General features: G+C 55.6%; 10 protein-coding genes across 10 annotated transcripts; 6 read left to right on the top strand and 4 right to left on the bottom strand.

Moving 5' to 3' along the window:
* Positions 1-663: 663 nt before the first annotated feature.
* On the top strand, positions 664-3,214 carry MFIFM68171_03304 (Protein arginine N-methyltransferase; the record flags this gene model as incomplete). Its single annotated transcript, XM_071058725.1, has 4 exons — positions 664-798; positions 851-1,466; positions 1,540-2,978; positions 3,035-3,214. 4 exons carry the CDS (start codon positions 664-666, stop codon positions 3,212-3,214), a joined length of 2,370 nt encoding a protein of 789 aa, XP_070914826.1.
* Positions 3,215-3,509: 295 nt separating this feature from the next.
* On the bottom strand, positions 3,510-3,985 carry MFIFM68171_03303 (Sm protein F; the record flags this gene model as incomplete). Its single annotated transcript, XM_071058724.1, has 3 exons — positions 3,510-3,579; positions 3,687-3,778; positions 3,878-3,985. The coding sequence occupies 3 exons, from the start codon at positions 3,983-3,985 to the stop codon at positions 3,510-3,512; spliced, it is 270 nt and encodes an 89-aa protein (XP_070914825.1).
* A 1,027-nt stretch (positions 3,986-5,012) lies between these two features.
* On the bottom strand, positions 5,013-6,189 carry MFIFM68171_03302 (uncharacterized protein; the record flags this gene model as incomplete). The annotated part of the gene is made up of 3 exons (XM_071058723.1): positions 5,013-5,552; positions 5,609-5,855; positions 5,924-6,189. The coding sequence occupies 3 exons, from the start codon at positions 6,187-6,189 to the stop codon at positions 5,013-5,015; spliced, it is 1,053 nt and encodes a 350-aa protein (XP_070914824.1).
* Positions 6,190-8,570: 2,381 nt separating this feature from the next.
* MFIFM68171_03301 (Bypass of stop codon protein 6) lies at positions 8,571-10,142 on the bottom strand (the record flags this gene model as incomplete). Its single annotated transcript, XM_071058722.1, has 3 exons — positions 8,571-9,755; positions 9,817-9,831; positions 9,891-10,142. The coding sequence occupies 3 exons, from the start codon at positions 10,140-10,142 to the stop codon at positions 8,571-8,573; spliced, it is 1,452 nt and encodes a 483-aa protein (XP_070914823.1).
* A 3,534-nt stretch (positions 10,143-13,676) lies between these two features.
* Positions 13,677-15,019, top strand: MFIFM68171_03300 (uncharacterized protein; the record flags this gene model as incomplete). The annotated part of the gene is made up of 2 exons (XM_071058721.1): positions 13,677-14,089; positions 14,146-15,019. 2 exons carry the CDS (start codon positions 13,677-13,679, stop codon positions 15,017-15,019), a joined length of 1,287 nt encoding a protein of 428 aa, XP_070914822.1.
* Positions 15,020-15,606: 587 nt separating this feature from the next.
* On the top strand, positions 15,607-17,481 carry MCH1 (Putative monocarboxylate transporter mch1; the record flags this gene model as incomplete). Its single annotated transcript, XM_071058720.1, has 1 exon — positions 15,607-17,481. The coding sequence occupies one exon, from the start codon at positions 15,607-15,609 to the stop codon at positions 17,479-17,481; it is 1,875 nt and encodes a 624-aa protein (XP_070914821.1).
* A 387-nt stretch (positions 17,482-17,868) lies between these two features.
* MFIFM68171_03298 (uncharacterized protein) lies at positions 17,869-18,960 on the top strand (the record flags this gene model as incomplete). Its single annotated transcript, XM_071058719.1, has 1 exon — positions 17,869-18,960. One exon carries the CDS (start codon positions 17,869-17,871, stop codon positions 18,958-18,960), a length of 1,092 nt encoding a protein of 363 aa, XP_070914820.1.
* A 2,630-nt stretch (positions 18,961-21,590) lies between these two features.
* MFIFM68171_03297 (uncharacterized protein) lies at positions 21,591-22,477 on the top strand (the record flags this gene model as incomplete). Its single annotated transcript, XM_071058718.1, has 2 exons — positions 21,591-21,749; positions 21,797-22,477. The coding sequence occupies 2 exons, from the start codon at positions 21,591-21,593 to the stop codon at positions 22,475-22,477; spliced, it is 840 nt and encodes a 279-aa protein (XP_070914819.1).
* Positions 22,478-23,759: 1,282 nt separating this feature from the next.
* On the top strand, positions 23,760-24,536 carry MFIFM68171_03296 (uncharacterized protein; the record flags this gene model as incomplete). Its single annotated transcript, XM_071058717.1, has 1 exon — positions 23,760-24,536. One exon carries the CDS (start codon positions 23,760-23,762, stop codon positions 24,534-24,536), a length of 777 nt encoding a protein of 258 aa, XP_070914818.1.
* Positions 24,537-25,496: 960 nt separating this feature from the next.
* On the bottom strand, positions 25,497-26,628 carry MIR1 (mitochondrial phosphate carrier protein; the record flags this gene model as incomplete). Its single annotated transcript, XM_071058716.1, has 3 exons — positions 25,497-25,881; positions 25,946-26,365; positions 26,477-26,628. 3 exons carry the CDS (start codon positions 26,626-26,628, stop codon positions 25,497-25,499), a joined length of 957 nt encoding a protein of 318 aa, XP_070914817.1.
* Between the last annotated feature and the right edge of the window lie 296 nt (positions 26,629-26,924).

The raw sequence follows: 26,924 nt of genomic DNA, 5'->3' as shown, positions 1-26,924 counted from the left end.
TGGGAAGAGAGTACCACGCTTAGTTGCATATATACGCCGGCATGCTTGTATACGGCGTCTCCAACAGTCGCTGTGGCCTCAACGTTTGGGTCTCTGCTCCCTTGCTTCATACCTTTTGGGGCATAAGAGACACCTCCGAGGGACAATAGAACCCTTTATAGGCTTACTTTGCGCTTTTCCACATACCTACCATACCCATATATACCTTATATAGCAGCACATCTCTCTCTTGAGACAATGCATATATATTCAATTATCGGGGACCCCGCCCCTCCACAGCCCAAGCCGCGCCTGTGGCCCCAAATTTTCCCCAAACGACACCTGCAGTCGGGCCGCCACTTGAGAAGAAATTGTGTGTCCTGGTCCTGATGTTGGGTTTCTAGACAGAACCAGCAAACACTGGGGTTCCAATGTGTGGTTGTTTAGCGAGAGCACGCCTTCATTTTGCGTATCCACCATGTGTTTAGGCCGATTTAAAATTCTTTAACTCAATTTTCCATGCTTGGTCGACTTTCCGGTTCGCTGTTGTGCTTCTTGTGCTTCCCCTTGTGAGCCCCACGAACCGGTACCAGACTGCCCCGCCTTGCAAGCTGGTGTCATTTTTCAGTGAAGCACTCTGTATACACCTCCTCTCTTACGTATCCTTAGAAGACAGTTGTCGCAATGGCCTCAGGCGGGGGGCTCAATCCCGAGTCGGATAGCTTTGAGAGTCGGCCGACCTTCTATATCGGCCAACATGATTCCACCCGTTCCGAGCCGCTGACCGAGGAGATGTACACACAAGTTCTTAACAGTGGAGTATGTCAGCTAACTACAGCCACCGTCGGGCCCTGTCGCTGACCGAAACCAGTTCCGCTTTGTCACAGCGCCCATCACCAACCAGCACTTCTTGCAACGCGTTGTGGATTTATATAGGGATTACCTCAAGGAACGGGAGCTGTGGGGCCAAGGAGGGGAGGCCGCAGACGACCGGAGCGCCAACCCGTCCCTGCCGGGACCCGTCGTCCCGACCTTGACTGACAAGGACACCTCACTTGCCCCCAGCCACTATATCGGCTCCCTCGTTACTTACGCCAGCCCCTGGATCGATCTGTGCTCGCCTGATCCGCACATTTCGAACATCTCACGCCAGGTGCTGAATCTCGAAGCTGCGTACGCAAACTTCTGCGGCGCCAGAACCATCGTTGTTCCTGGACCCAGGCAAGACGAGAGCGGCCGCGGTATTGCCCAATATGCCCGCGCGATTGGGGAGATCATGCGGGTGGCAAACCGGGCCAACATCATCATCCACATGCCCATGTACCGGGAGCCCGGGCTAGAGGAGAAGGCGGAAACGCTTTCCGACATCTTTGGTCATGAGAATCGACCGGAACCAGGCGTTAAAACGGAGATTGACCTCTTCAGCGCGTGGGATTCTTGGAATACCATCAGATCTGTGTGCAATTACTCGATGAGGTTATTTGTTGGTACGTCGATTACAGTCCTCGCTTTTGCTTCCTCGAGAACCTGAGCTAGATCGGAATACTGACACATCCGTAGCTCTTCGAATTCCTCGCCGTGTCCCTGAAAAGGACTTGCAGGAGAGGTGGTTCGCGGAGCCGCTGCATTTCTTGACGATAGACCAAGCTGTCTTCCAGCTAAACCGTGCTGGACATCCGTCGCTCAGCAGGCACCACCAGGACATGATCAATCGCTACATGAGGTTGAGAAACGTACCTTGGCTCATCCTCTGCGACGTCGGGCCCCGGCCGGAAGAGCTCGCGGCCCTTCCAGATGAGATGAGCGCCGAGTTTCCATCTCTGGCCGAGGCCAACCAGGCTCTTAAAGAGAACCGAAAGCCACATATGCTGCCCATTAACGCGCATGTCGGGTACATGCGGTATCTCGAGCGCCAGCAGCCCCCATTCTCGGCAATGGAGACACCTGCGCTCACGAGTTTCCAAGACTGGCTTCAACCGCCTCTACAACCGCTAGCGGATAACCTCGAGTCGGCAACGTACGAGGTTTTTGAGGGAGACCCGGTTAAGTACGACCAGTACGAGAAGGCCATCACGGAGGCTATGGCAGAATGGAAGGAACTCAAAAAGCCCACATCGTCAGCAACACACGAGAATCCCTCAAACCCCGAGCTGATTGTCACGGTCGCAGGTGCCGGTCGCGGGCCGCTGGTGACACGGGTTTTGCGTGCTGCCAAGCACACCGGGACGCCGATACAGCTGTGGGCGCTCGAAAAGAACCAGGACGCCTACGTCTACCTGCTAAGGAAAAATCAGCGCGAGTGGGGCAACAAGGTCACTCTCGTCAAGACTGACATGCGTGGGTGGGAGGGCCCGCGGCTCAACGGCAAGGAGGATACCATCACCAAGGTGGACATCCTGGTTACGGAACTGCTAGGCTCGTTTGGCGACAATGAACTCTCACCGGAGTGCCTCGATGGGATCCAGCACCACATTGCCCGTCCCCACGGTATCTCCATCCCTCATTCCTATACCGCCCATCTCAGCCCGATCTCAACACCTCGGCTCTTTGCCGACATCAGCTCTCGGGTGGTTGGAGATCCGAACGCGTTTGAGACGCCCTGGGTCGTTCGACTTTTCGCCATCGACTACGTATCGCAAAAGGCACCCGGACACCCCCGGTTCCAGCAGGCTTGGGAATTTGTCCACCCCGTCGAGGTCAACCGCGCCGACGAGTTTGCCGCCAAGCACGGCAAGGCTGCCAGGCACGTCACCGGTGGTGTAGGCAGCATGTCCGGGTCGAGCGGCACCAACGAGCACAACGCCCGGCATTGCCACTTGACGTTTGTCTGCCGTACGCGTGGCGTCATTCACGGCCTGGCTGGGTTCTTCGAGTCCGTTCTGTATGCATCGCCGACCGGCGCCGGGAAGGAACCCGTAGAGATTAGCATCCTCCCTGAGCAGATCGACCGCAAGAGCAAGGATATGATTTCGTGGTTTCCCATCTTCTTTCCGCTCAAGGTAACCTTTCCTCTCGGTCCTCAACTGTCGCGGATGCCGGTGCTAACAATCCCTAGAAACCGCTCTACTTCCCCCAGGACACGGAGCTCGAGGTCAGCATGTGGCGGCAAACAGACGACACAAAGGTGTGGTACGAGTGGTTGGTGGAAGTGTATGCCTGGGTTGGACCCAAATCGCGTATCAAGGTCGGCGCGTCGGACCTCCACAGCAGCCGCAAGGTAGCTTGTTTGATGTAGGGCCTGAATTAAGGGTCGGCCAAACTCAGACGGGGCCGGTGATGATGGTTCTACACGTCTCGCCGGCAACAAGGGGACGGCAAACCCCTCTCCCCGCCTACGTATCAGAGCGTAACCCATGACGCCGTTTTCTCTCATCTGACATTTCTCTTCTGTGGCTGTTGTTCGCAGCGTGATGCCAGTGCATGCCATGCAATATTGTCATTTTTCCCCGGCAAGAGTGAGACACCTTGCAAGCACGGAGTCCTTTTTTTTCCCCGAATTCTCCATCCTCCCCATGACCACCCCAGCCGACCTACCCTTCCATCTTGGTATCCCTATCCCCTTCTCCTTCAGCAGCCCTCACATAAAGCACATTATTGCACCTGTGCTCCCCGTCAGCGCGGCCCGATCTCACCATATCATTCCAAGGGAAAAAAGGGAAAAAAAAAAAAAAAAAAAAAAAAAAAAGGCGAGAATAAGGCAAACGAACCGTATCAAAACCTGCCCTAGCGCCCCCGTAAACTTGCGATCGATAAACTCCTCCGTGTTGCTCAGCTGGATGTTCATGTAGCTGTCGATGCTCTGCAGACACACACGCACACATTTCCATCAGTATTCTAAACTCTCGGGCATACGGAAGAAACAAGAAAGAAAGCAAGAAAGAAAGAAAGAAATACGTACCACCAGCCTCCCTTTATACTCGGTCTCGCCCCACTTCAGACGCACAATCACGTCCTTGTTGACCAGGTCCTGGAGAAAGGGCCGCGGGTTGACGGGGACGAAGCTCATCTTTCCCCTTCGCTTGCCGTAGCGGGCTAGCTAGCTGGGGATATGTGATGGGATGGCGAGGACGCGGGGAGTGTAGGTTAGGTTTCGGCCGGTCGAGTTGGGAGTGGTATTCCGCTTTGGTACCTCCCCTGCTTAATGTATTGCCGCGGCGTGAAGATAGATTATTTTCGTCGGTCGGTTGTTTGCCCCGTCGTCTTGGGTCGGTTCTGCGGGCGAACGTCGAGTCGTGATACGCGTGGTGATGGATGGGAGGTGCAGTTCGGCAGGCTGGGGAATTTTTGGCTTGGCAGAGTGGGCTGGCGGGCAAGGCTGGGCGGTTTGCTGCTTTGGGAGCGCAGCTGTTGGCAGGTGATAGTGATTGGGGGTTCAGGCAGCCCCAAGTTTCTCGAATCGACTCAATAACCGAATAACTCGTAAGTAGATGTTTATGGCTTCTTATTGCTTGTTTAAAGTCTCATATTGTACAGCACAAGGATATCCTAGGAACATCTTTACACGAGACATATCCCTTAAATTGAAGGGATCAAGCCCTCAAGTTAGCCGCCAACTCCTTCCCAATCAGTCTGCCTCTCAAAAGAGAATTTCCAACGGAGTAGATACAGTCCAGAGGACCCCAACCCGAAATATCAGGACAATCCCTCTCGCTCGCCATGTTCGATTCCCAACTCATTAACCGGTTCCGCGGTTGGTATAAGTAATTATGCAAACGCACAAACGCATATGATGCAAATAAGGTATCAAACCAAAGCAAACCCGGGCCCTGTCGCTACCCAATGCCATGCCATGCCATTCCATCTCATCTGGCCTGTTCAATAACCCCCGTCCCGCCAATAAAACAAAATAAATAAATAAAATGCGAGGTGTAGATGTAGATACTCCACACTTCGTAGCCGTATTCTAGGTCGCGAACCAACTCACCGGTCCGGCCCGGAGGAGCATGAAACGCTTGCCACCACGTGTCGGTCATGTGGACAAGCGAGCTGGCCCCGTTATCAGGGGCCATGTTGAATCCAAAAACCGCCTCCTTTTAAATCCAGGGCATCGGCATGGCGGCCCCGCGAGCCTGCCTGTCCGTCCACCCGCTGTTCTCCGACTCGGGTGACGCCCTGTCCCTTAATGACGCCTCGCTGGCGTCCAATTCGACCGGGTTGTAGCCTAGTGCCCCGCTCTCCCGTCCTGCTCTCAACGGAGACCTTCTCGAAGACGACGCCGCCGACAAATGCCTCTTGGACGCAGACATCGAAGGCCGCCGCGGCGACGCGTCCTCGGAGAGTTCATACGGCGGGGGAATGGCGCGGTAGGATATAGGTGTAGCCGCCAATTCCTTGGGCGGTACCGGAGGCGGTAAAGACGACTCCATTCTCCTTTTCCTCCGCCTGCGCAAGTAAAAGCACAGGCCTACTATACCCGCGGCAAGGAGGGCTGCTGCGGCTGACCCGACGCCGATGCCAATTGCTGCCGCGGTGCTGACCCCGCCAGACGGGGGAGATGTTGGCTGGGGAATGAGGAGTTGAGTGGGGATGGATACTGTGGGTGCCGATGTTCGATGGATGACGGATATAGTATCCTTTGAAGTGAGTCAATTGGACAGTTCCTTGTGATTGACTGGGATATTTCACTTACAGAACCGCCGAATTGCGGCGCCGGCGTCGGATCGCCGGATCTGAAGCGGATTCGGACGGCGTACGCCGTGATCCCACCTGCCGCCTCATACGTCGTCGTTGTGCCAGCGGTTGTACCGTCGGCAATGAGGACCACGCCTTCCAAATTGGCCAATGCCGACGTCCATGTCGTCGTGCATCCCAACAGGGGCTGCTGAGATGAGCCCGGCGAAGTGGATATTGGCGCTAGGCAAGTGTAGCTGATTTCACTGTGTCAGAGTAGACGTTTAGCTGGCTTATCTCATAGTTACTCGGCTGTTGATCAGATCCAACCTACGTCGGGCAACATGCGACAGCCGTCTCCGTGTCGGTGCTCCCCGAAGCGAGACTTGAACAGGCGACGGTGTATCCATGCGGACAAAAGCCGGGCGAATAGTAGTTCGTCGGCGCGGGATCATAGCTACTAGGGAAGCAGTTGGAGTCCGAGTTGAAGAGAGGTCCCTGGATGTAGCTCGACTCGCTTCCGGAAAAGACTTGGTACAACTGTGGTGTGCAACTCGGCGGGGCATGAAATGTGGTTGTCAAAGGACCGACGGCCGTCATGATTGAGCCGGCCTGCGCATTGGTGTTTAACGTTGTTGTCAAACCATCACGATCCGACGGCGATTGACCTGAACGGGAATACGGGACCGCGCTTTCGGTATGGGACGAGACGAAGGAACGAAATCCGGGAAGAGCGAGGTTTTGGGTGCAAGACACTGACCAGCAGCGCAATTTCCGCAGGGGACGAGGTCGCTGGGCACCAGGGGTCTACCACTCAGAGAAACATTCACGCCGCTCACTTGCTGTTGCTTGCACGGGGAGCAACCACCCCCTCCACCTCAGGTTGGGGTCCGCCGGCGGTGACGCGGCGTCTCGAAAGTTCTGCAGCACAGCGCGCGAAAACTAGGTACCTTACTCATGGTGGTTTGGTCTAGTATGGAGAGGACTCCAAATCCAGGGCACGCTTGCTGCGTCCGTTACGAGATTAAGGACCTCCAGCGATTTCGCCTGTCCTCTCGCGCTGGCGCTTCGATCGCATTTGGGTGTTTGAGCGGTAATCGCACCAATGGCGACGCGGCGAGATTTGCGTAACCAGTTGAGCCTTCCGGAATCTCGTCGCTCATCCAACGTCTTGGGATGGGGCCGCTAATGGCAACGCCTCGTGGCGAGGCATGCAGTTTATTGAATGTGCTGACCTCAGATCCCGCCGGCGTGTTCCTGCTTGGGTGGAGCTGGCACGCGGGCTGTGCTGCAAACCCCATGTAGTATACGTAAAACGTGACGGATCTAAACCGTGGGGAGCCCAACTGTTGTAGCTGCAGCATGTGCAGAGAGGGGCAAGGCATGAGGGATGCGGCTTTGCCGCTTGCCTGCCTCGGGCTGAAGTCGAACCACTGTTGTGGTTGTTTCTTGGAAACACAGGAGTCGTGGTCGAATCGCTCCCGCACGGGTACGTGGAGGTACGCTGACCGAAGCTGGCCAGGTCCTGCAAATCCAGAATGGTAGCAGTCTGACCCACCAATGTGAAGAAACGAAGGGCCCTGCCCTTGCAGCCTTGCAAGGGCCCGACAGATCGAGGCCCTGTCGATCGCCGTGTCGAGTGGGGCCTCTTCATTGGATCCCAGCAATGGAGCATGTCAACTTTGCTCTCATTTCACTGCAGACCCGGGCGTGAATTCGAACGCACGGCGGGGAGCTACACTACAGCAGCGGCGTTGCTCTTGTAATCATCTAAAACGAGAAACAGGATCGGTTGCGGCACGCCATAGATCCCACATGGCATACTGTGTCCGCTCGAAGCAGAAAGCAGATGTTCAACCCCTGTCATCTCGAAACGGCTGGGTAACCTTGGCAGGCCACTGAGGAGCTCCCTCGTCTCGTTTTGTCATGTTTGCAACTGACGACTTTCCTCTTGCGGAGAACGGGATGACGACATCGACGGCAAAACATGAATCGGGGGTATCTACATATAGTTCCAAAAGTAGGCGGACTCTATCAACAACATCGACTACATAGGGTGGTTTAGTGTCCGAGACCCTAGGTACTCAAGTTCTTCCAGAGAAGGGCCCCAATTTGGAAGGTAAGCCATGACACTCAACTAAGGAATACCAACGGCGGCAACCGAATTGAGAGAAGATGGAGGATACGAAACCAAACTGGCGGGAGGGGTGTTACGAGTTGGCCAAACCAAACCCAGTTTTTTATGTAGCCGTCATACCTTCACGACGAACCTTATATCGTCAGAGTCGCTCGCTTAGTATCACCTCTTGCATCCTCGGGAAGCTGAGAACGCAAATTGATCAAGCTACGCAAGACACTCGGGAGCCTTCTCTCCTCCCTCCATCTTCGTACAATTATCGCAAACTTCGCTCGAACACCCCGCACAGGCGGCCACCCAGTCATTCATCGCCTTGCACTGGCAGCACTCCCACCTGGGACCCTTCTGGTTAAATGAGCATGTCGGTCTAGCACAGGGGTGCTTGACGGCCGCCGAGACTGGGACACAAACTGGGTCTATGCGGCTGCCTTGGACTTTTTCGCAGCCGTCGGGGTGATTGTTTGAGGGAAGCCCTTCCTTGCAACGGTCCAAGTAGATTGGCATGACTAAGTCATGGCCGCAAACCGGATGGACTTCGTGGACCCACCGGCACATGGTGAAGGCAGAGCAGCGGCGTGTAAGTCTGGCACGGGGATTATTGCGGGCACTGGGCTCAGATGGGCTGCGATCGACGTGGTTGTTCAAGGGTAGGCCCGGTTCCGAGCACCTAGAACATCACGGTTTTTATATGCTAGCCTGTTTAAAATATGGACCGCTCTGACAGCACTTGGCCATGGCCGACGAGCCACCTGTCTTATTGACAATTAGATGACAAAGCCGTGGCGCTCATCCCGTAAAACCCAGAATACCCGAAAAACTAGGCTTCAAAAGGCGTTCGTGAAGGTCACGCAAACCTCACCGCTCTTGCTCTACCCTTCAGCCACCTGGCACTCTTCCGGAAGTCGTCTCCGATCTTCTCGCCGTTATCTCTCGCCTTCTCTAGGCCCCCCATCCTTAGGCCGCCCGGCAAAAACAACCACATCAGCAAGATGAAGACCAAAATGGCCAAACAAACCGGCTGGAGCACCTCGACGCCCTCGCTCTCTGCAATCGCCCCGATAGCGAACGGAAACAGCGCGGCGCCGCCACCGCCGAACGCCGCGGCAAACCCGATAGCCGAGACGTGGTAATCGCTCGGTAGCAGCTTCGTCGCCGCCACGATGGCCGCGGGGAACAGCGGGCCGAGGAAGAAGCCCAGAAACGTAACAAACACGGCTGACGCGGCGAAGTTGGGCACCAGCCAATACAGCAACTGCAGGGCGACCGAGAGTAGCAGGTACAGAGTGATGGCCAGCTTCTCCCCGATCCTGCCCGTCACGAAGCCCAGCACGACCCGCCCCACCGTCAAGCCTAGCCAGAAGAAGGTGACGATCAGCCCCGCGATGAACGGCTCGGCGTTTCGCACCCTCAGCATGAAGGTCACGATCCACCCGCCCAGCGACACCTCGGCGCCGACGTACCCCAGCAGGAACAGCGCGAGGAGCCAGACCACGGGCGAGCGGAGCACCGTCCGGGTGGTCGTCCGCTTCCCGTCGTTGGCGGCCGCGTGCTGCGCGCGGTGGACCTTTGCGGTGGCGCGCCAGAAGGCGCCGGCGAGCAGGAAGAGGGCTAACCCGTCGAGGCCGATCATGACGAAGTAGAAGGTGTACCACTGCAGACCGCCGCGCGTGACCATGGCGGTGGCGATCAGCGGCCCGATGGTGGCACCCAGGCCGTAGGCGCCATGCAGGAAGCCGAGGAGCTCGTTGGCGCGGTGCATGTTGCCGATCCAGGCGTTCCAGGCGCTGTCCTGGATGCCGTTGCCGAAGCCCACGAAGAGCAGCACGACGGGCAGCGCCGGGTAGGGCGGGTGGAAGACGAGCGGGATCATGCCGACCAGGCGGGAGAAGGGCCCCAGGACAGCGACGCCCAGCTGCCCGAAGTGATGGTGGATGAGGTTGTTGAGGAGGGCAGCGAGGATGTAGCCTACGAAAGGGGAGAGGAATAGGAGGGAGACAACGGTGTAGTTGATGGAGTAGTACCTTTCGATCTTGGAGAGGGGTCTTGTTAGCCTGAGACGCTGGGTTTGGACGGTATCGTGGAGGCCATACATATGGGAGGAGCGCCTGTGATTTGAGACTTAGCAACCGACAGCTAATCCCCTTCGAAATGCTGGTACACATACCCCGACAGCAGCATCCGTCATACCCATCAGGATGAAGGAATAGTTGGTCCCGAGGAACCGAAGTATGTTCACGGGGGATTCGTTCCATCGTTGCAGGACCTGCGTCTGGGTTGGAGGCGTTACTGCATCTTCGTCTGTGGCATCCTCGGTCGCCTCCGTCTTTTCAGGATCTTCTATGCGGCCATCGGTGGCGTTATTGGTTGAGCTTTCACGTTCGCCCTTGCTAGCAATTTCAGTGGCAGCGGCAGCCATGTCGGGCTGAGAGTTTGACAAATTCTAGGCTCCAAAGTTTCAACGTCTTGGCCATCGATGACGGGAAGTAGTGGTCACGTTGGATTCATGAGGGTAGATGCTTTATAGACTCGCTCAATGAGCCCAGCCAGTTCATGGACCAGACTCTGGCAATGCAGCCACCTGCCAGATTCAACCCGCCGGAATAGTGTGCCCACTCGGCATGCATCTGTTGAAGCAATTGCTAGTCAACACGGTGTCACACCGCACCGCCGGGTGGCTAAACTGGGCATGTCCGCACGACGCTCTGTCCTGTCGGGGAAGAGCGCAGATCCGCAAATCCGAAGGAAGAAGCGAGAATGGAGTGGGGGTTCCCAAGAGCAAAGCTTGACGACATCTGCGGTCTGCATCTCTCTTCTCGCTCGTCCAACCCCATCCGCTCTTCACGGGAGACGGTGGGTCGTTATTCCCGGAGCAACGCCAGCTGCCGAGAACGGGTGCTCCGCTGAAGCAGGGGGCAAGGGGGAAGGCTTGATCTAGATCCGCCTTGTCTGCCGGAGTTTAGCCATCGGCCCGGGGGAGCCGCTCCGTGAACGGCGCTTCGGAGAAAAATGCCCCACCAACTTCCCCTCTCCCCCTTGCATCCGTCGCTTTACCGATGCCACATGACGTTGTCATCCTCAGAGTTCCCACAGCAAGCCCATCAAACACCCTGATAACTTTTGGTCTTGATCGGATGGGACACGCGATGTTCAGCCGAGGTTTTGGCGAGCCGCTACATATCTCCAAAGAGCTCAGGGTCACACATTGCACTCTCCTCACGAGCCGAGCCTCCAAGGCATACTCCCAGCCATCAGCTCCGGCCCGCATGGCCGTGTGGGATTGACTCAGCTTCCTGACCCGGCATTTGGAGGGTGCGAGGGGACAGTCAATCAGAGCCTGCTCTCCACGGTGTTGGGTCTGACTCCCGTCTAAGTTTGGAAACTCCGCTGTTCCCCCTGCTCCCATTTGATAGACTGCCGATGCTGCTTTGGACTCTTCATCGGTTTGTCGAAGCCACGAATTTCTTTGCCATTATCCGTAATTCTTTCGAGGCATCTGTTGTTTTCCTCCTAGGAGGAAATCTTGGGCAAGTGAGCGAGCTACATTTCCTTCCGTCGATCGTGTTCTGCTTTCTGACGTGGCTTCCACCAGCGCCCCCCCTAAGACATTGTATCCAGAACAATCTCCCCTCTGTATTACCCATCCGCCGCGCCATACCGCGCTCACCCTCTATGTCAGACCGGGCCTTATTTCCTTCCAGTCTGATCTCTATTCTCACTCTCCCAGAAACCCCTATCTCCTCCGGCCAAGGGACTGCATGATTTGGTCCATCTTTCTATCCATCGATCTTCGACTAGCAGAGGGATTCCGTGTTTGGTATGGCACTTGCACGAGGATGTTCCCGTCACGAACCGGCTCAGCCTGGTATGCCCTCAAGCGCGCTTCGCGGGCTTCCCGCTCTTCCCCGGCTTGGTGGTGGGAGTATGATGAGCTGCATCGTTAAGTGATGATCCTATACGAAGGGCTTGGCGTGGCGCAAGGCGCGCGGAGTCCACTCACTGGCAACTTTGAGGCATTGGGGGCGAGTGAACTTGGGTTGAAGCTACGAAAGAATGCAATGGTTGGGTGTTGTTTAACTTGGGCTAGGGAAGGGGAGGCTAGCGGCAGGTTTGCTCTAGTTCATGGCGACGTCAAGAGGCGAGCCAGTTTGAGGAGCCAGCTTAGGGACTTTATATCATCAACCTGTGTTTGCGTGGAAGGCGGCCGGTCCAACTCAACAAGAACCACGTACAGCGAGGGCAGGGTTGCATCTGGCCCCAGGGTGCAAAGAAGGCTTGACGGACAACGGGGTGTTTCCTCATTCTCATGCTCTTAGGTACGCCTCACGGCATTCGTGATTTGGCAAGAATCTGATCGCGCGCACGCACACACAGCTTACCACATATGCCTGCTTTCAACCCTTCTCGGCATCACCCGCCGAGGAGCCACCCAGGCCGTTCTACGGGCCGGGCTTACTTAGCGTAGTGGCACAGCGGGAGCATCCGGATCTCGAAGGTGTTGCCGGATGCAGCCTCGCGGCAAGTTAACCAATATATCAACGAGCCAGCTGCTAAACAAGCGCCAGGTTCGTGCGTTTCCTAGGTGAGCTCTCATGCAGGCATGCATCCTTGTAGATAAATGATGGTTATACAAACCGGCTTGGTACATACAACGTTTGCAGGGCTGTTGGCAACGCATGTAACAGCATCCGGAGATCGCTCATGGTAGAATTCACAACATCCAGGGCCAGGGGTCAAGAGCTGGTTAAGGCAACCAAGCGCTGCTTGGCGCGGTATATCGCGTCTAGCCGGCCACATTCCACTATTAGGCGCCTGGCGTGCCAAGGTATCAGATGCTGACGAGGACATTGGAGGCTGGAGTCCCTCAGCCATGACGCACGTTGTGTTGTATCTCTGTTTCCAAGGATATACTATGCAGTACCGTCAGGTTCCCTCAGTGCTATTTCTAGCTTTGGATGCCCCGTTCTTTTTCCGGGCAGTTACGGTCACGCTTGGGGTGCTGACCTTGGGCTTCGTTTCCCTCCGGCTCCCGCGTCTATGGACCAATCATGTCAGACAGGGCTGCATCCTCTGATCAGTGTATGCTGCTGACCGAAGTCGCCACCTGCCGAATGTAAGCTGCAGCCCGGCCTTGCATTTGTCCCGTACTGCGGTCCCTGTGGTGGCTAAGGTACGTAATCATTCCCCATATCTTATGTGCGTCGGATGTTCGGTGGGTTCTTGTATCACAAACTGGAAAAATCGGCTAGCACGTTCGGGAATTGTCACCTCAGATGTTGCAACCTTTGGACTCTTGCGCTGTCTCGGCAAGCGCTGGCCTCTGGGTCCTGCAGTTGATTGGCCACCGGCATTGAGATTTCAGGGAGGTGCATTGCGCTGCAAACTGACCATTCGACAGAGGAAATGGAAAGGCCAATTTCAGCCTTGACGGCTTGTGCGAGAAGTCTCGGAGAGTGTTGAGCGGTTCGGAGAGGCCCCTTCCCATGCTAGAGTCGACAAGGGACCACAGACACGACGGGATACAAAAAACCCCCCCCCCCCCCCCACCCCCCCCCCCCCCCCCCCCTACCCCCTACCCCTCCTTCCGCGGCACGTCGGTTGGGCCTATATCATCCCTTCCTCTTGTGAACGGAAGGCGCAATACGACGCCCGGGACGTGATTAAACTGCGAAAGTACAACAGGGACAAAGCGCTGAATTCCATTGCCTTTCTGATTTCGCAGCGTGGCCGGGATTCCAACGCCTCGTCCTCCTCCTCAGCATTCAGTTGTGGTCCGTCCCGCTTGATTTCATTTCAACATTGGCCGCATCTTCTCAGTTTCTGTATCACCACCAACATTGATCTATCCCCGCAAAGAACCATGGCTGCTCTGGCAACTGTCCTGTCACTACTGGTCCCAGCCAGCTTGGCCGGGCCCTCCAACTGGCATGTGTGGTCGTCAGCATCATAGGTCATGCACGGCGAACATACACCTCCCTCTGTGTCGGCCCCGGCCACCCTCACTCCCCTTGGGGCCCAGCAAATGTACAGTCAAGGAGCTGCGTTCCGCGGGCGATACTTGAGGCCTGCATATCGCCACAGCCGGGATGCTGCAAGTGGCTGTCACGGCTCTGCGCCCATCGACGGTATCGAGCCCGACGCCATTGACAACTCTCACCTCACCGTCCTGTCGCTTTCGCACAACCACACAGTGGCCAGCGCTATAGTGTTCATGCAAGGCCTTTATTCGCCGTCGGCACAAGCGATATCCGACTGCCCCGAGGCGGACTGGCCTGTCAGCGGCTCGTGGGCGGAATCTCCTCCCGATGGCTATCAGTACCCAAACATCACGACCGTTCAACTCGGGCACGATCCAGAGTCCATAATGTATGGGTGTCATGGGATAGTGTGAGGGCGGCGTCGCTGACAACTTCCAATCGCAGGGTCCATGGCGTCTCGTACTGCAACAAGCATGCCACGTCGCTGTCAACCGACGACGTCTTCTCGGGTTACTCCAGCAGCAGTCGTCAGTTCTACCGCGACCTCTGGTCGAAGGGAACATTCGGAGATTCATTTTCCCTTGAGCAAGCCGACTTCTCCAATGCCTACAACCTGTATGAATGCGCCTCTTACAACTGGGCCTACAATGATGACACGAAGTGCCTCATAACCGATGACGACCTTTCTCGCCTCCACCAGCACGCGTCAGCGGAGCAGTGGATCAGAAACGCGAACCTCACCGTCTCCGGGAAGATGGAGGGCGACATGATCCGTGGCGTGGCTGGACTCACTGTGGCATCTGGTGCTGTCGCCCTTTTCACAGAGAACATCGTCTCCTGCGGTAGGCGGAACAAGCTCAACCTCATTTTTACATCGCACGACCCGTTTATCGCCTTCTCTGCCGTCGCGAAGAGCCAGTTCATGCACCAGGACGGCGGCCACGTATCCCTCGACCTCCCTCAACCAGGCACGGCAATTACCTTTGAACTGTTTTCCTATGAGCCCTATGACAACTGCAAACTCGATCCATCCTACGGCGGCGGCAACACGTATTTGTCCGACTGTGATCTCTGGGTGCGCTTCATCTACCACAGCCTCGAGTGCCCCTTTGGCGGCTGGTCGTTCACAATGCGATTCGAGGACTTCAATTCCACGGTGCAGCGCTTCGGCGTCGACAACGCCGAGGAGTGGTGCAGGAAGTGCGAGAGCAACGCTGACTTTTGCGATGACAAAGACGGGGCCGTTGCTGTGGCGTTAGGCGGTGCTGCGGTAGTTGTGATCATTGTGGCAATCATCCTCATCCTCACTCTCTGCTGACGTAGGCTCAGCCATTCGTGGGAGGTATTCGTTTGACATCGCGCATGGAAAGTAGAGTATTGGTTACTGAGTAGAGACTATTGATCAGTCATGGATTTAAACATCATGAAATGTTTCCAATGTTCAGGCTGCTCAGTAGGGGGTACGTTGCCGTAGTGTGCGTTTGTCACAACGAAGCACAGTGGTTGCACAGTATACGGCCACCGTGTGAGCTGCATCCGGGACCCACTCTCACCAGGGACGCACAGACAACCGCTGAGGTCATCTGCCGCTTGACAACATCCACAGGCAGCTCCGAGCCCCCGACTCTGACTGCTCTCCACATCCAGAATCGGCTTGCAGAACGATAGCTGATCTGCCGCGCTTCGGTTTTCATTCAACCTGATCCAATATTGGGTCGATCTCAGCTCAGGTCGTCCATCCAAAGATGCGATCCGTTTCGACGCGGATTTGAATCCCCCAAACGGCCTTGTCGGGCCAGCCCGTCCGCCTTTTGACCTGCCTCCTCGTCCCCACAGCCGTCCGTTGCTTGTGGCCGAGAACCTCCCACCACTATCACTACGAACGGCCGCCATCGGAAACAAGAAATGGCCTACGTAGCCTCCTGTCCCGCCCCTCCTCGCTCTGGGCGGGGAGAGACCACTCCGCTGCTCCAACAACGCGAACAATACGACGACCAGCAGGGAGAGGAACAATCCGATAGCGCGTCCCCCCTCGACCCCCCGGGCAGCATCTCCAGGAGCAGCAGCCGCAGCCGCAGCAACAGCAACAGCAGCCCCTCCGCCTCCTCGTCCTCGTCAAGCTCCATCCTGTCCCTTCCCAATTCCACCCCGTCCGCCAAGGCAACGACGCGCACCGCCTCCCTGCTCACCGCCCTCGCCTCGGCCCTCTGCGCCGGCTCCATCACCATCTTCTCCCTCTACGGCCACATCTTCCAGTCGCGCCTGCGCTACTCCCAGTTCCAGGTCAACGGCCTCGCCTCGGCCGCCTCGGTCGCCATGTACGTGCCCGTGCCGCTGCTGGGGTACGTGTGCGACCGGACGGGCCCCGCGCCGCTCTCGCTGCTGGCGGCGGTCATGTTCGGCGGGGGGTATGCGGCTGCTGCCGGGGGGTACGTGCGCGCTGCTGCTGCTGCAGTGGCTGCTGCGGCTGATGCCGGGCTCGGCGGGGATGGCGCCCGGGGGATGTGGTACGCCGTCATGGTGGCCGCGTTCGTGGCGATCGGCGTCGGCACCTGCAGCATGTACATGGCGGCTGTGGCGACCTGCGCCAAGAACTTTGGGAGAGGCAGGTTCAGGGGTCTCGCGGTCGCCGGGCCGATCGCGGCGTTTGGGCTGAGCGGGATGTGGTTGAGTCAGGTGGGGAGTCGGCTGTTTGCTGGTGATGAGGAGGGGGAGGTGGATGTGTTTAGGTTTTTCGTGTTTCTGGCGGGGCTGTTATTCGTGGTGGGCGTGATTGGGATGTTTGGGCTGAAGATTGTGGACGAGAGGGATCTGATCGAAGAGGCGGTGGAGGAGTTGGAGAGAAGTGGGATTCTGGATGGGAGTGCCATGTTTACGCCGGGGAGGAGCGAGAATGGGTATGGCGGTGTGGTGGAGAGGGGGGATCCCTTTAATGAGATTGACGGCGGGGATGCGGGAGGGAAGCGCCCCGAGGAGGAGGAGGAGGCAAGGTTGAAGAAGCAGTGGGTGTTGAATGCCGAGACGAAGAGGTTCCTGACGGATCATACCATGTGGTGCTTTGCACTGGGATTCTTCTTCATGATTGGACCGGGCGAGGCATTCATCAATAACATGGGCACCGTCATCAAAACGCTGTATCCGCCGACGATGCACTTCGAAGGCGCTCCCACCTCGGCAGCCACCCACGTCTCGATCGTTGGCATTACCAGCACTGCTGTGCGCCTGCTCACGGGCACGCTGACGGACCTACTCGCACCGAGCCCGCAGACGCGGCATCTTCAGGTTGCGTCGACCCGGCAGATTCTCGGGGGCAGAGGGTTCTCCATCTCGCGGGTTACGTTCCTCCTCTTCTTCGCCGTGGTGCTCTCCCTGGGCCTGGCGGGCCTGGCGTCGGGCTTGATGCAGACCCACGGAGAGCGGTTCTGGATCGTCTCAGGTCTGGTCGGGGCCGGTTACGGAGCCGTGTTCAGCCTCACGCCCATCATCATCACGGTCATCTGGGGAGTCGAGAACTTCGCGACCAACTGGGGCATCGTGGCCATGTTCCCGGCGCTCGGGGCCACCTTCTGGGGGCTCGTGTACTCGGCTGTGTACCAGGCGGGCGCGGACAAGTCGGACTCGTCTGGCGGAGGTGAAGGCCAGGACAACCTCTGTTACGGGGCAGAGTGCTACGCGCCCGCGTTTTGGGCGATGGCGGCGAGTGTATGGGTCGCCTGTGGGCTTGTCTTGTGGGCCTGGAAGGGCAAGAATGGCTGGGTACAGCGGGGCATTGTGGTGTAGTTGAGTTTTTCAGGGCGGATTCTTATATACAATTTGCATAGTCGGCGTTCCTTGGGTAGTTTCACTACATTATACTGGTATTTCGTTTTTGCTTTTTCAGGGTTATTGGTAATATTGGGAGGCTGGGTGTGGCGTGCGTCTGGTACTAGAGTGTAGACGGGAATCCTCACCAGATGAAGGGAACGGACTCGGGCAATGGATTTCCCTCTCGTACCCCGCAATTTGGACTTGGCCGTGATATATGTTCCGCTCTGCTTACGAATGAAGCCTGCGATGATCTGATTACATCATCGGTTCCGGTACTTGGCCGAAGATATAAAGTCGTCCCTTTTAGACTGTTGGTGATTCCAAGCAGAGTGCGCACCCTCGTTCATTCTTTCAGCAACCATGGCCGAAAAGCAGGCGCAGGTACAGCAGTGGCTCACCCAACAGGATGGCCTGGACAACCTGAAAAGGAGTTCGGCGCCGATGCCAAAACCCGGGAAGGACGAAGTTCTGGTTGAGATCAAAGCAGTGTCTCTGAACTATCGCGATACCGAGGTCGTCATGGGTCTCTACAACCACCACAAGACTCTCGGACATGAGGCCGAGAAGCCCCTTGTCCCCTGCTCTGACATGTGCGGCACCATCGTGGAGGTTGGCGATGGACCACACACGGTCCCCTGGGAAGTCGGAGACCGCGTCCTCTCGACCTTTATCCAAACACACCTCAGCGGCCAGATCAAGGAAGCCGACATGGCGCATGGCATGGGAAAGCCCCTTCCCGGAGTCCTGCAGACGTACCGCGTCTTCCCAAGCTACGGCCTCGTTCGGGCACCGGCATATCTCACCGACGAAGAAGCAAGCTGCCTGCCCATTGCGGCCGTCACAGCATGGATGGCGATCAACGGCATGCGGCCCATTGGCCATCCCGGAGGGAAGGGAGAGACGGTCCTGTTGCAGGGAACGGGCGGTGTCAGCATCAGCGGGCTCCAGATTGCCAAAGCCAGCGGCGCCAAAGCGATCATCACGTCGTCGTCGGACGAGAAGCTGCAAAAGGCCAAGTCTCTGTCTCTCGCCCCGGATCACGTCATCAACTACCGTACCAACCCTGAGTGGCAGGACGAGGTCCTCAAGCTCACTGACAAGGCCGGCGCCGACGTGATCCTCGAGACGGGCGGCGCTCAGACCCTTTACAAGTCTCTCGACTGTGTTGCTTTTGGAGGCCTCATCTCGTGCATCGGCTACGTGTCCGGTAAGGAAGACGAGGGGAGCCGGCCAAACTTCAACCTGCTCGCGCTGCGGCGCAATGTCACGCTCAAGGGCATCATCAACGGCCCGCGCGACAGGTTCGAGGAGATGTGTCGGTTTTACGAAGAGCATCAAATTCGCCCCGTGGTGGATCGTGTGTTTAGTTTTGAAGAAGCCGCCGAGGCCATCAAGTATCTGTTTAGCGGTTCGCACTTTGGCAAGGTTGTTGTCAGGGTGAAGGAGGTGTAAAGGATTGTAGTTGAGGGCTAGGTTCGCTTGATGATATGTTAGCTGTGGTCAAAACAGGGCACTTCTTCAGACTGTTGAGCGTCGTTCCGTACAGTAGCATACGTGAAGTTCCTAGTTCATACCTCTACCAAGAATTCTGACATGTGTCTCCTTTTTTCCATATCTCTCTCTTCTCCTCCCAGTATATACTCGAGGAGAATTTGACGCGTGCACTCGATGACACCATCAACATTGTCGACGAGCTCCATGCCATACCGCAGAACTATGTCCAGGAGCTGCTGGCCACGAACAATGTGAGTATAGCTCGATCGAGCGCAATAGCATAGAATCATTTTCTAATCCATTCATAGAATATCGTCAATCTCTAGGAGTCCGGCATATATTACAAGAAGACCAAGAAGGTCGGGGCCGAGTAGGACTAGAATCGACCCGAGTATACTTTCGCAATCGTCGTGTTCATTTCACCAAACAGCGCAACAAGAGCGTGAGCTGCACCTAATACAGCAAAGATCGTAGCCCGTTGCTGGCCCATAAATGTCATCCCCTGGCCAAGGACCATTGCCACGATGCATATATGAACTGCCACTACTCCGGCCGGGGCAAAAAGTGCTCGTTCGCATAAATTATGTTTCAATCGTATTCCCTCGTTTTAGTACGACACTAATGGGATTTTACTAAGCTAGGAGGTTATAAAGGAGAGAGAGTGGTAGCAGACGAAGGGTTCAAGCCCTTCACCAAGGCCATCGTCCTTGTGTCGATAGCGGTAGGATGCGAGATGCGAGATATAGTAGCGGATCCCGGATACGACAATCGAATGTTATTTAGCTGCAGTCGGCTCTAGCGAGTCGATAGTTATAGACAGGGATTATAAGGATAACGTACGCTGATCACCATGCGGACGATGAGTTGGAGGCCTTTGTTCTAGAATGGCTATGTCTAGTCCTTGGAAACGGAATTTATATATAGGGGATTGATAACCTCTTTTGCTATCTTTTTCCTATTTTCTTTTCCCTCCCTCCCCCTCCTAAAACCCTTTATTTTTCTTTTCTTTTCTTTTTTTCCGTCTTTCCGTCTTTCCTTCTTTTCTCTTCTTTTCTCTTCTTTTTTCCTTTCTTTTCTCTTTTCTTTTTTTCTTTTTTCTTTTTCTCCTTCTTCTTTCTTCTTTCTTCTTTTCTGTTACACTTTTTCTTCTCCCTTTCTCTTTTTCTTCATAGAAATCAACTTCCGGGTCAATATTTGGAGCAAGTACTAGGCGACGGTGTACCAAAACGCTTTCTACCGTCTGAAATAATACGCTCAACAGCATCGCTCTTTAAGCGTGTTTATCGCGCTTCTCTACGATTCATTCCCAGAACGCACCCGTCTCCCAGATGACAGTCTGGTCCTGCTCATGCGCCCAATACAGAGCCCCAGTAGCTGCATCCACTGCTCGCTGATACCCCTCGGAATGATCAGTTTGGCAGCTGTCGTTGACCCTCCACAGAGGCCGTCCCGTATTGAACTCACGACCGTACTGTGTATAGTTCCCAACAACGATTTGCCCTGCAGCTGCGGCCTGGCACCTTCGAAATCCTTGAACAAGCAGCCTGTAAAGCGCAAAGCGGAGAGTGCAGGCGCTTAACCCGGACGGGACGACCCAACAATCAACTGGGCAATTCGCATCATGTATATCCTCCAACCTGCCTGCCCGAAATTGGAGGACTAGAAGGGTCTGGCCATCCCAGCAAAAGATTTGAGGACACTGATATTTATCGGCGTACCTAACGCGCATTAGCCCACTTATAAACTTGGCTATTACCGCCTCCAGATATCGGTAACGGCTTAGCTTACCCACGCAGTTCACGAGACAGTTTCTTCTGAGACTCATTTAGGGCGCCTGTCTGCCAATCCCGAATCGCGATAAGGTTTCTTTTCATCTCGCCGATTGCAATAGGAACCCGCATGTTACCAAGATACATCGCATAGGTAGAGTCGACATTCTCAGGGATATTCACTTGGCTGAGCGGCTTTGTGTGGCATGTTTGGGTGATGGCCGGGTACCTGGCCCACGCGGATAGAACGACGTCCGAAACCTCAGTATGCCACCAATGTTCTATATCGGCTTCAGTCTCTAGCCTCCACGACCGCTTGTTCGGCGACCGTGCGGGCTCGTTGAGGCGTTCGTCTTCATCAGCATACAGTGGCAGAAAGGCCGAATCGAATTCTGCGTGGAAAATAGCTTCGTGGTCGACTGTGCTGTGGGACGATGAAGTTGGTGAGGGGGGGATAGGCTTGCGCCCAGGTCTTGTCTGTATACGAAACATAGTTGGGATTGTATACTTCGTTGGTCGGGTGTTGGAAGATCAGGTCCCTTGCCGAATCCATGGCTATCTGATGCAAAGGAACGGGAAATGCGGGGAAGAAATGGATGATGGTGCCAACTGAGGAGGAGAGTCGGCCATAGTGCTGTTGGGCAGGACTTGGCAGGCCAAGTCACACGCCGCTCCTCGACATTCTCGTACCTCGGCGCATGAGACGGCGGTCACGTGGGCAACACGTGGCACGTGAATGCAGTCGCGTGTTTCGACAGCTAGTCTCGGGCGACAGGCCAACCCCATTTTCTACCTTGGCGGCCATCGCGCCAAAGCAAAATGGACGGCAACTCCGATGACTCGGTTGACAAAATCCCACCGCCGAGAAGCCTCCCGATACAAATACCCAGATTCAGGATCCCGGGTGAGCCAGACCGTTATCGCCTAAGAAGCGCTCGCATTGAGCGTCCGTTCTCAGGTACCGCACAAATACCTATCGTAAGTGTTACTCCTTCCGCACTCCAGCCGAGACTGGCCAACTTCAGAGTTTCTGGTTCCGCACCCGCTACGTCGTCGCTGAAGGCACAATTCTTGACAGCTGTCATCCGGACATTCTTCAACTCTCCATCCAACATTCGGCAGTCTCGCGCGTGGTCAGTTCTTTTTGCGCGTTACTGCCCTCTTTCCTTCAGTCCGCGGCGCGCATTGCCTTTCCTGAGTGGTTCCTTCCAGACCGTATCATCCTCAAGTCTCAGAAGCGACATGAAGACATAGAGGAGCTTGTCGCACGCAGCCTGTTCGACACCGAGGTCGAGGCGTACAATAGACTCAAGCCTCTGCAGGGACTAGACGTGCCAATCTGCTACGGCCGTGTCCAGTATAATGGACAAAGGGCGCTACTCCTCGAGCATCTCGGCGGCAGCTCGCTCGCATCCGTCGAAAACATGCTTTTCGATTTAGACGAACTGGCCGACCTATTACAGGCTGTTTACCAGAGGCTGCAGACCGTCAACGTTCAACAGGATGACCCACAGCTTGGGAACTACCAGGTCGTCGTAGAGCATGGCAAGAAGCGCCTCAAGGCGCTCGATTTCGAGAGGGTATCTTTTGACCCGCGGGAGGATGACGAAAATATATTAACGAAGAACCATATCGAAGAGTTGATCTGGAGGTATCGATGCCGAAGGAAATATTTCCGCATGGAAGGTCTTTTAGAGGCGGCATGATGGCTGTAGGCTATAGACGCACTTTCTATGATTATTTGCCATCGCTAATGGGGAAGGATGGACGCGCCAAGACATAGAGACGATATCGGCAATAGAAGTTTGTTCCAGACTATTACTCTGTTAGACTGCTGCCCTCGAGAATCGAGATACGACTTGGGACTTGTTGCTCCTATGTTGTGGCCCTTCAGAGGTTCGCTTACAATCAAAGCTCGCCAGTGACATCATGGTTTGGTAAGCTCGCACCTTAAACGCTTTCCGCAGCAGGCGCTAGGCAGCGTTTTATGTATACAGTATATCACAGCATGCAATGGTGACTTTAGGTATTATGAGGAAATGAGAGAGTCACCAAGTTACCGCTCGCTTATAATCCTTAGTTAGAGTCTAGCCAACTACGAACGGGTTAAGTAGTTGGGCTTGCAGCCGCTTAAAGGTAATGTTTGCTTACTCTCCTTGGGACCATCGGACATAGTGGCCTCATCAACCCCGTGCTGGTTAGGACGTCGGCATGAAGAGCGCCAGTCGCACCACAGTATTTCCAGCAGAGTCTCGTCCTAGCGGCAGAAGGATCATTTAGTAAAGCTAGCGGAATGCTCCTCTCGCCTAGATTCATGCAAAACGGATAGACTGGTTTCTATGTTGACTATAACCCGGGAAGCTAGTATAATCAAAAAAAGACAGGCGCCTTGACGAAAGAGATTCATGGATGGTATGAAGAAAACCTGCTCTTCCTTCGTCTAAAGTAAACAGTAGTACAATGGTGTTGAAAGCACGAAAATTTCGTTTTGCATCAGCTGCTCCGCAATCCTGCCAATGAGAAATTAATCAGTGTTTCTGCTTGAATGGTACAATACTTAGCACCCGGCTACTTGATATTGCCGTGGTAGGCCCTCATCCGTTGATTTGGTGGTATCTGAGCACTGACCTCCTTATAGGGCAAGGGAAAAGTCTAAGTAGGTAAACACGCAATCTTTGTAACTGATTACTGAGAATCTAACTGACTGCAAAGCCATGAGATGGCGTGCCAACGGCCAATTCATGAGAAACCCAAGCATCCTCTTTACCAAAACTATCTTGGTGGGGCGTCAAGAGACTCGCCGCTGTTCTGCCAGACTAGCCCCGATTCGTTTCTGCCTTGCTTGCTACCCCTCCAAGAGCCGCTATCCACGAGCGGGGTATCATGAACGGGAACTCCATCTCACCATACTCGTGATGGAGCAATCTCAGCTTGTCGAACCCCAACCCACCAAGCATCTACGATTAGTACAGGCAGCAACCAACCACCATGACCACCGTCGACAAGAAACAATACGACACGGTCGCCACAAACTACACCGCGGTTGAAGATCTCCCCTGCGCCAAGCTCGAAGCCGAGCTCATCCGCACAGCGCTCGGCGACTGCACGGGCGCCGCGGTGCTCGACCTGGGCGGCGGCAGCGGCCTGCACGCGCGGCGCGCCATCGACGCCGGCGCCGCCACCGTCGACGTGGTCGACATCTCCCGCGAGATGCTCCGGGTGGGCCAGGACATCGAGGCGCGGCTGGGCCGGCAGGGCCGCATCCGGTGGCTGGAGGGCGACGCCTCCCGCAAAGCGCTGCCGCGGGACCTCGCGGGCGGGGGCGGGGGCTACGACGTGGTCATGGCGAACTGGCTGTTTGACCACGCCACGTCGCCGGAGGATCTACGGGCCATGTGGGAGAACGTGGTCGCGAATCTGAAGCCTGGGGGGAGGTTCCTGGGCGTGAGGGTGCGGAGCATCGGGGCCGAGTATATGAAGGATGGGAAGTACGGGGCTACGTTCCGGGATGTGGAGGAGATCCCTGGCGGGCTGAAGTATGTGTGCGGGTGTCTTACGCAACCGCCTTTTGAGTTTGGCTGTACGTCCATGAGGTCGACATACACGCTCGAGGATGATGTCCGGAGAGAGCTTGGGCTGGTGGACTTTGAAGTGATCCCTCCGGAGGCGACAGAAGTGGTCAAGAGTGACCCCGACTTCTGGGCTGATTTCCTCAAAGATCCTAATTTGGCGGTAGTGGTAGCAAGGAAGCCAACCGTCGGATAAGCAATTGATACTGATATAAATGCAGGGCTCATTCTGACAAGATACCCGATGTTGGAGACGGTCTTGTGTAAATTGCCGGAAACGGACATCGCGGCCTTAGCATACGAATGACCCCTGTGACGTTAGATTCCACCGCTATAAGCTTAAAACCCACATCGATACCCTAACAGGCATAAATTGGAGCCAGTCAGAGTTCGGATAGGACTACGGCGGTCATAATCTTCGTACATGAGCCGCTGTCGAGTATTCATTTAATGAAGCCCTCGCAAAGGTCGCCCTACGGCGGGATAAAAACCATCAGGTGGGGTGGAGACCTAGCTTTGCTTGTTGATATATTGTAAACCTGTGACACTGCATGGAGCGAAAAGGCAACTCAGGAATAGAGCGTTGGTAGGAGAAAAGAAGAGAAAGTGTGCCTTGTTCTGATCCCAATATGTGGGAGACTTTGAGCGGTATATATACAAAAGAGATCCCCTGCAGCTAACTGCACTCTAACTCTTGGCAGCGCTAAACCCTTCCAGATCGCAACAAAACCGCAGTTTCACAACACCCCTGGAATGCAGCCATGCAAATCGTAGGGGTACTCAATGTGATGAATTTAGACTATTGTACAGTCGATCCCTGGCAGGACGCGCCTTTTGTCTAAGCGCTCTATGCTCTATATAAAAGCATCTAGCTGAGACACAGAACCAGATCCCGACCCAGAGTTCGCAACATAAGAAAAAGGATCATTCCAGGCGGCCATCCAACCGGCGGCCAAATATAAATGCGAACGAGACGGGAAACCCGAGCAAAGATGCAGAATCCCCAAGACAACCCCGCTTTTATGCGCAAGCCAGAAAAGAAAAAGCCTGCAGAGTCTGTCGTCTATTCGGCCCATCCCGCCATTACATCCCCCAACCCTCCCTCTCGTCCCTGATTCCCATCCATGCCGACTCACCATTTTCTTTTTCTCAACGTTTATTTGCTAATTTCTACGCCCCCCCGCGCTCCCAAAGCCTTCTTCACATCGCCATAGATGGCGAACTGGAAGGCGGTAAGAGTACCGACCATGAAGAGACGGGCACCGATACCGGTGTAGGAACCCTTGAAGCCGAGCTCCTTGGCGATCTTGATCAGGCGGGTGGTGGTGCCCTCGCCGGGGAGACCCTTGGTCTTGTTGATCTTGCTAAGCATGGTGTCGGCAGGCTGGGAGACGATGGCAGCGGCGAAACCAGCAATCAGACCGCTACCAAGGTTGACAGTAGTCTGCAGGCCGTCCGACATGTTCTTCTTCGGGAAGACGCGGTAAACGGCCTCGGCGACCTTCTCGTAGACGACGAACTTGGCCATGGTGTAGGGAATCCTAGGGGCGTGCGTGAGTATGCGTACAGAGGGGGGAGAAGGAGAGGCCCGGCTCGTGAACTTACTGCTTGAACAGGATAGGGCCGAAACCGGCGTAGAAGGCGCCCACGCCTTCCTGCTTCAGCATCTTGCCGAAGCCGCTGACCAGGCCGCTGGCGAAGGTCGGCTCAGAGACGAGACGGATACGGGTGGCCTCGAGAGGGCATAGGGCAATGTCGGCGAAGAACTCGGCGGCGGCGGACGAGGCGAGATAAACGCCTGTCCTGTACTTGGAGGCGTTCTCGTAGCCGAGGTAGTTGATGAATTGCTGCTTGAAGAACTCGTAGCCACCGAACTTGAAGGCGCCCTGCAGGAAATAGCCGGCGAAGGTAGGGCCAACACCAGTGAGCAGCGCGCCGGCGCCCTCGTTCTGGATGACCTTGCGGAAACCACCAATCATGCCATTGTTGTAGGTGACAGGGTCGAGCTGGATACGGGTCTTGACGCTGTACCAAGTTCGTTTGTTAGCAGTCAATGGCTTCGGGAATGCCCGCCAGTCGATGTGTGCGCGCGGCAACATGGTGCGAGAAAACGGGTGGCAGAGGACGGGCACGTACACATCAACGGGCGTCAGGGCGCCGTGGGTGACAGAGCAGCAGATGGCACCGGCAATGGCGAATCTGGAGTAGAGCTGAGCGCCGCTCAGCTGGGGGGCAGCAGCCTTCTGGACGACGGCGTCGACCTTGGTTTGTGTCGTCGAGCTAGCCATTGTGTCTGTGTGAATGGAAAACAAAAAAAGAGAGTGAGTGGAGTTTTGGTCTTTGGCACTCCGAGGGCGCGAGGGCAAGAGAAGGAGTCAATTGGGACCTGACGAGAGGTTTCCGGACGTTTGTTTTGGGCAATGAGCCTTTTTGGAAAAAGTGAGGTCGGAGGGTGACTTGCGGAAAAAGGGTCCCTAAGAAAAAATTAGTCCGGTAAATCCCGGATAGACGGAGGTGCGGGCGATGCACGGGCCACAAATTGATGCGATTGCTTGGCGCGCTTGGCAGAGCAAGGCCCGAAGCG

Source organism: Madurella fahalii, assembly GCF_045866475.1.
Source record: "Madurella fahalii IFM 68171 DNA, scaffold_2, whole genome shotgun sequence".
NCBI lineage: Eukaryota > Fungi > Ascomycota > Sordariomycetes > Sordariales > Madurella > Madurella fahalii.
Note: the sequence above shows the minus strand (reverse complement) of the source record. Positions and strands in the feature narration are given on the sequence as shown.